Here is an 8,265-nt window from a genome sequence, read left to right as displayed (position 1 = left end):
AATCTAGATCAGTGATTCTCAAAGTGAGCAGTATTGCCCCTCTGGAGTAGTATTGCCCCTCTGGCAAGTTCCAAAGGGGCGTTGAAGAAAAGTGGGGTGATAATGGGTGGCGATTCATGTAAAAAACAACAAAATAATGAGTTCATTAGGTTAAGTTTTATTTGTGAATTACAGTTGCTTTGAATTTGCTCCAGAAAGTGGTCTATGTTTGTGATGGTTAGTTGGGGTGGGGCGCTGGGAAAGTGACCTGGGTTTCAAGGGGGTGGCAGCCTGAAAAAGTTTTGGCACCACTGATCTAGATGGACTTCGAAACCAAAACAACAATTGCGTGTAAAAGCAAGCGTGTAAACCTCTACGTGGTCACTCCGCCTACACGAAAAACAGACATCTCCCGGGACTTGATTATGTAGTTACAAATATCCTTAAAAAGAATGGGGTAGCCACAGTTGGAAGCAAGACAAGAACATTCTTTCGTTAAAACCTAAATTTCTTTTTCAATGACGGCACCTCCAGGTCAATCACCTTCGATTATAAACCCTTTTGAAAGAAAACTTTATAACTGTCAGTATGTGTGTGTAAATACTATCAAAAGATACGTTAGGTTATTCAGACTGACAAATCTAGTTAGATAAAAGCGAGAAAAGGGTGTGGAGAAAAAAAGGCTAATGTCTCTTCTCTGTAACACGCCCATTTTACACGATGGAAACTATGTAGTTCGAGCAACTAGAAATAAATCTTATGTCTAGGATGCATCACAGAAGTAGATCCTTGATCACTGGGTCGACTGGATCACAGATTTGAGCACGACAAAATGACACTGTGCTGTTATATGCAGCTCTCTTTTTCTCTCGGTGTATTTATATAAACTTGTGTATGCGTCCGTATGCTAGACTTGAACAGTTTGACATCAGATCCAAACCTTCTTGAATAAAAGTAGGTAGTTTTATACATGCTCTGTAGTGTAATATTTCTGATTTGCTGTTAATACTCAACCTTAGTTTAATTACCTAATTATAACCCAGTAAATTGTATAGCGGTAATGAATAAGGAATTCGCAATTAATCGGGTGTGAACTTAGTGCACAGCGCTTATTCTTTTTAAGTTGTAATGTAAGAAGAAAAAAAAATCTAAGAAGTTTTTGTACTTTGTGTGTGTGCGTATGTATGAGCGTAATGTATGTATTCGCAAACCAATATGTTGATTATGATTACAAAAATAAACAATAATGACAATTAATAAGTGAAAATAAACATAAACTTACAAGATTCCTTCGACTTCTCCGGCGTTGCCATTTTCTTTATTTCTGTCTGTCTTTCTGTTGAAAGTTTCTTAAGAGTATTTCATATAATTTATACGTGCATATGCTTGAACAGTAGTTTTTCGAAGTAGGCGAGAAGAATTGTACAAATAATACCCCTTTCAAAAATTCCAAATTTCGCCCGTAAATGAAGAATTGATAATATACAAATGTGTGTGTGTGTGTGAAAAAGGATTAGCCCAACTTTGAATGAAAAGCAAAGAAAAGGGAACAGAACTAAATTTACCTCATAAAAAGAAAAAAAGGGAGTTCTTTTAAGCAAGGTGCAGAAAAGAAAAATTTTGATTCTCACAAACTTTTTATATAAAACTTCCCCCCAAAGAAATTAATAATTAAAAACTCTTTTAAAATTAATTAACTAAAGTTAATAAAATAGTTAATTAAATAAAAGAGGGAAGGAACGACCGAAAGAACATAGTTTAAACATTGTATAAAATATATGTTGGTGTGTATACGTCCCAACAGCAACAAGAAGCGTTACCGGTAAAGTCAAGTATTAAGAACTGGTTTGTTGGTGGTTCGGTGTTTAATATTACTCGTAGTGGTGGTGGTAGTTGGGAAGAGGTGTATACAATCGTCCACGGCCAGTGAAAGAGCAGCTCTGAAGTCTTGCCATTATTTTAGAAACACCCTCTCTTCCTTCTCCGAAAAATTCACTCGTTTGTCGGCTTATGTGATTCTTTATAAGCTATTTTTACAGTGACGCGCGCGCACACACTAATACGACATGTTGATAATACAGAATGCGCACTTACACACAAACCAAAAACGAGCTAAATAGACGCACTGATGCATAAACACCGTCATTACTTCTGTACGCATGGTTATTCAACCTGCTAGAAATAACAGCCAAATCTCCCATTATTCATGCTGAATCGTTTTAAATAAAAAGATAAGCTAGGATATAAAGCCCCACTCAGATATTCATTAAAATGATGGATGTTCACAGATGGACTGCTTTTTATTTATATGCCGCTTAAATCAGGACTGACTCGGGATTAAAACAATTATATTAACTTCTGAATATTCTCACTGATTTAATATACGTACATCACACTCACTCATTACTTTTACACGTTGTTTATATACTCATACAAACACATACACACAGAATTTTACACAAGTATACACAGACTTATATGTATGTGCACGCGAGTATGTTTGTGTTGGTTGTGTCGAAGACGAATGCAACAAGTGATGGGATGCTGGATTCTAACACACCTGCAAATATGCAAAAATAAAACAAAAGCGACGCTAAATGATGATATTTGTAAGCAAAAACACTGCACCCCTATATACACACTCACACCCGCACATGCATATATACGCTTACCTTTACATGGGTGTATACATATGTATGTGTGCATGAGTATATATTTTCCGTCATCTAAGGGTATTTATTTACCCAATTTTCTAGGCTATTTTCACTGCTATCCCGCATTCGAAATTTACTTTATCTTCTGTACAATGCTCATCCACTCGACGCTTCTAAGTTTATATATCTATACTATAAAAGGCATATATCGATAAAATGATGATATACATATCTCTTTTACTCTTTTACTTGTTTCAGCCATTTGACTACGGCCATGCTGGAGCACCGCCTATAGTCGAGCAAATCGACCCCAGGACTTATTCTTTGTAAGCCTAGTACTTATTCTATCGGTCTCTTTTGCCGAACTGCTAAGTTACGGGGACGTAAACACACCAGCATCGGTTGTCAAGCGATGTTGGGGGGACAAACACACATACATATATCCATATACATATATACGACGGGCTTCTTCAGTTTCCGTCTACCAAATCCACTCACAAGGCTTTGGTCGGCCCGAGGCTATAGTAGAAGACACTTGCCCAAGGTGCCACGCAGTGGGACTGAACCCGGAACCATGTGGTTGGTAAGCAAGCTACTTACCACACAGCCACTCCTGCGCTTACATATGTACACAAACACACACACACTTCGTTTGAACGTCCACATTTCCATGCTCGCTTGGATTGGAAGGAATTTTTTGAGTAGATTTTCTATGACCAGATGCCCTTCCCGTCGCCATATATATATGTGTGTGGGTATATACATACACACATACAAAGCTGTCGGCCTTCTGCCTTGTCCATATACTCGCCTCTCTAAATAGTAACTATATTCTGTCCCTCACCCCAATGCCACACCCTCACAACCGGCTGTTTCTCTCATAGCACTTCACCTTTTCATCAACTCACCTAAGATCATCACCCTTTTTTCGTGTATATCTATCTTTCAGGTGTCGCAGGGATGGTGTTGGGTTTCCTATTTTTTTAATCTTGCCATTTACAAGGCAACCTCACTAGTGCTGGTGCCATGAAAAAAAAAAAAAAAAGCACTCAGCGTACTCTATGTAGTGGTTGGTGCTAAGAAAGGCATCAAGTCACAGAGACCATGCCAAAACTGAGATATTGGAGCATAACACTGTCATCCACCATGTTGGAAACATGCTTACCGTGAAATCATCATCATCATCATTTAATATCTACTTTTCCATGCTTGCATGGGTCAAACAGAATTTGTTGAAGCTGCTTTTTCTATGGCTGGATACCCTGCCTGTCATCAACTTCATTTGCTGTCTGGACAAGGGTTCACACATACATACACATATAAATATATATATGCATATACATACATACATATATACATATATACATACATATATACATAAATTAAATATATGAATTCTATACAGCTTGTTCCTTATAATTCCTTAATTTCAAATGCCAAATATTACGAAGAAATGATTATCTCCCTTGTAATAGCTGTGACTACTAAGGGAGGGTCACACCTGTCTTTAATAAATTATTGCTGTACAGATACATTGTAATAATTACATAGTATATTTGCATAGAGTCTTGTGTATGTCTGCTTCTAGAGGAGCCAAGTCCCATGATTTGTATCAGGGCTGGCCTTAGGAGGTGTGGGGCCCAGCTGGGTGAGGTGAGGGAGGGAATTTCTGAGGGTCCATCCTACCCCATCCCCTCTGATTTCTGTGGAAAAAATCATTTGTGGCATATTAGAGAGATGAGATTAGTTGATAGCACAAGAAAAAAAAAAAAACTGAGGGAAAACATTATTTCTCACCAAAATTGAGTTGGGTGTTAAACTATAAATTTACCAAAAATTTTCACCATCAGTAAGCGAAACTTCATCTAAATTACACTTTTTAAAAATATTCTGGCAAAAATTGGAAAGAAATTTAACAAAATCCCAAAGAAACTTTTATCTGTTACATGATATTATGCTAAAAGAGATATACATAAAATGCAAATTAATAATTATAATTGTTTGGAAGCTGGTTATATACTTATCTTTATTTTTTCCTATAACCTCTGTTGTAGAAAACACAATCTTGTCTGTGTGGCAAGAAGCCTGTTTCTTAGCTATTTGGTTCTAGGTTTAGCACCACTGTGTAACACCAAATGTCTCCTACTATAGCCCCATGTGTGTGTGTGTCTGTGTGTATATGGTTGTGTTTGTACCTGTCCAAAAACCTGAATGGGTGTCATTGCAAAGAGATTTTCTCTTTTGAACATGGGACATGAAATTTTATCTCACCTCCCCATCTCTCTCTCTCTCTCTCTCTCTCTCTCTCTATCTATCTATCTATCTCTGTACACACATGCACACATGCGTGTGTGTATGTATGCAATTCACCACACACTTAAAAATGCATATATGTACAATGATACACATACTAGCATAAACATACATACACATACATTCACATAAATACAGAGACCTCAACCCAACCAAACCAAACCACTATGAAAAGCAATTGAACTTTTAATCTTTGTTTAACCGTGTCTCATTGACAGAAATTCCTGTAGCCAAAATATTGAGCACTGAATTCTTTTACACACACACACACACACACATTTAGCCTTTCCTTTTATCATTTTTTGTTTTATTTTGGCTTTCTATATATATATATAAAATACACTTTATTGAAATACACTTAAACATCATATACTTACTCTCACACATGCACAAATATTTTACTCAAACATGCCCATAAACACTTCCAAACATTCACATACACACATGCACACACATGCATACATACAATTGATCCTTCCACTAAAAATACAAACAAGGCTGACCCAAGCAATTTTGGATGAATTGGTTTATCTTTTGGCATCTTGTATTGCTAAAGTGTAGAAAGTATGTTTTTTTTTTTAAAGAGCATTTTTATGTAGATTGTTTTTAAACTTCAGGGAGACCACCTTCATGAAATGTCACAGTATGGCATGTGGCCTCCTTGAGCATGAGGCCCCATTGGGCACGGGGCCCAGTTGGGAGCAATTGGTCCAATTGGCTTAAGGCCAGCATTGATTTGCATCAAGAGTCTTGAATACAGAGGGTTTGTGAGGACTAATAAGAAATAATTGACATATATATACAGTGTAAAAACTAATTGCTATATTTGCAATTAACCATACTGATTTATGGAGATCAATCTCATACATTATGAATCTACCATAGAAAATAATCTGAATAGTGTATTATGATATAACTGCTCGTCACTGCTAATTAACTGTTGCAATGTGAGCAATCATTAGTGTTTATCTATTGTTACACTTACATGTTTTCTATAGAAACTATACAGTTATTTATGGTTAGACTTCAGAAAATAGAATAGAAAGAAATCTATGTTTTAAGAAGAATCACAATTAACTGGGGAAATTCAAATCCTTCCCAGGAACCCACCAATGGCAAAAGAGGGAAAAAATTGAGTTTGAATTATTGTATTGTACATGGATGAGAAAAAGTCTGTCAGTAACTTCAGAAGATTGTAATACCTCGTGGTAATAATTGTAGGTTGTGATTACAGACAAAGAATAAGTAAAATTATATGACTCCTCTCTCTCTCTCTTCTCTTTTCTTTACCCTAGCTAGAAGAAGAGAGGAGAGAGGGAGAGAGAGAAGAGAGAGAAAGGAGAAAGAAGGAGAGATGGTGAAGATGTGTTGGGGTTGTACCTTAAGTTACAAGGAGGAGTATATAAGTGAAGTGGTACAGTGGATTGGGTAAGGTGGGTGGGCAGGTAAGCCATCTTATCCTATCATCTGTATCATATCATTTATATATATATATATATATATATCTGTAACTTGACCATACAGCTTCTTCACTATCCTCTCTTTCTCTCTCTCTCTCTCTCTCCCTTGCCTATCTCTCTCTTCTCTTCTCTCTTTTTCCACCTGGGGTTGCCATGTATCTCTTATCTACTGCAAGATACCTGTTTCTGTCCCTCTATCATAGTTTAACATCTCTTCACCTGACACAAAGTTACCTCCTTTGATGCTACATCCCCCTCAGTTATTTGGTGACCTCTCCGGTGCTGGTGCCATGTAAAAAGCAACCTGTACACTCTGCAAAGTAGTTAGCATTAGGAAGAGCATTCAATCATAAAAAACTGTGCCAAAGTTAACAGTAGAGCTTGATGCAGTTTTCTGGTTTGCCACTTACTTTCAGACTGCCCAGCCTGTGTGAGGATGGAAGATGATAAAAGAGATGATGAGAAAAAGTAGAATTGAGGGAACTATTCAGTCTATCCAAGAATATGACAACCTCCCTATTGTTGCTACCATGAAAAAAATTCACCCAGTACAATCTGCTAAGTGTTCGTTGTTATGAAGGGCATCCAATTATAGAAACTATGCCAAAAATGAAATATTCATAAGATGTGGCCATGCAATCTGTTTAGGGTGGTAGCAAATTCCAAATAAAAACTAACTCAGGACAACTTATCTAGCCATGCTGGTTCAGAAAGTGGATGTTGATATGATGATATGTATGCATGTATATATACTCTTTTACTCTTTTACTTGTTTCAGTCATTTGACTGCGGCCATGCTGGAGCACCGCCTTTAGTCGAATCAAATCAACCCCAAGACTTATTCTTTGTAAGCCTAGTACTTATTCTATCGGTCTTTTTTTGCCGAACCGCTAAGTTACGGGGACGTAAACACACCAGCATCGGTTATCAAACGATGGTGGAGGGACAAACACAGACACACAAACATATATATATATATATATATACATATATGCGACGGGCTTCTTTCAGTTTCCGTCTACCAAATCCACTCACAAGGCTTTGGTCGGCCTGAGGCTATAGTAGAAGACACTTGCCCAAGGTGCCACGCAGTGGGACTGAACCCAGAACCATGTGGTTGGTAAGCGAGCTACTTACTATACAGCCACTCCTGCGCCTATATGTATGTGTATATATACATTCTTGCATACATCAACTCAATATCTATTCCAACACATCTTCAGGTTCTATTTCAAAATATTATATATCTAATTTTACATCCCTTTAAAAATAAGCAATACAATTAAGCATTAAAGAGTAAAAATTAAGAATTAGAAATTAAAAATTAAGAATTAATTCTTAATTTTTACTCTTTAATGCTTAATTGTATTGCTTATTTTTAAAGGGATGTAAAATTAGATGTATAATATTTTGAAATAGAACCTGAAGATGTGTTGGAATAATTGTAAATCTGACAATTGCATATATGTATTTATATATGTATACATGTAGGTATACAGTTGTGTATATGTATATATATTGTAATCTTCCAATACTGAAACATGTGTAGTTCCTTCATATTTAATAAATATAAGTATTAACTAAAGTAGGACATAATTATCGAAGTATATATATATCCGCTGGTTATATCCTTTAAATATTCATGATGTGCAAACTGATATCATGAGTTTACTGTCAGATATACTCATTAGGTTATTTTTGTATTATCTGAAATAGAATACCTGCATATCGATTAATCCCCAAAAATTGAATTTATATTTATATACATACATACATATATACATACATACATTTCTCTCTCTCTCTCTCTCTCTCTCTCTATCCATATATATATATATATATATATATATATATATATA

At 36.1% G+C, this 8,265-nt stretch overlaps 1 protein-coding gene across 1 annotated transcript in view; it reads right to left on the bottom strand.

The window, feature by feature from the left end:
- Positions 1-2,074, bottom strand: part of LOC106880478 (1-phosphatidylinositol 4,5-bisphosphate phosphodiesterase delta-4) — a 143,011-nt gene extending 140,937 nt beyond the window's left edge. Inside the window, exon 1 of the mRNA XM_052972256.1 lies at positions 1,262-2,074. Within this exon, the coding sequence (XP_052828216.1) occupies positions 1,262-1,292 (31 nt within the window). The 5' untranslated portion in view covers positions 1,293-2,074. The remainder of the gene's footprint in view (positions 1-1,261) is intronic.
- Between the last annotated feature and the right edge of the window lie 6,191 nt (positions 2,075-8,265).

This window comes from Octopus bimaculoides, chromosome 13 (assembly GCF_001194135.2).
Source record: "Octopus bimaculoides isolate UCB-OBI-ISO-001 chromosome 13, ASM119413v2, whole genome shotgun sequence".
NCBI classification, from domain to species: domain Eukaryota; kingdom Metazoa; phylum Mollusca; class Cephalopoda; order Octopoda; family Octopodidae; genus Octopus; species Octopus bimaculoides.
Note: the sequence above shows the minus strand (reverse complement) of the source record. Positions and strands in the feature narration are given on the sequence as shown.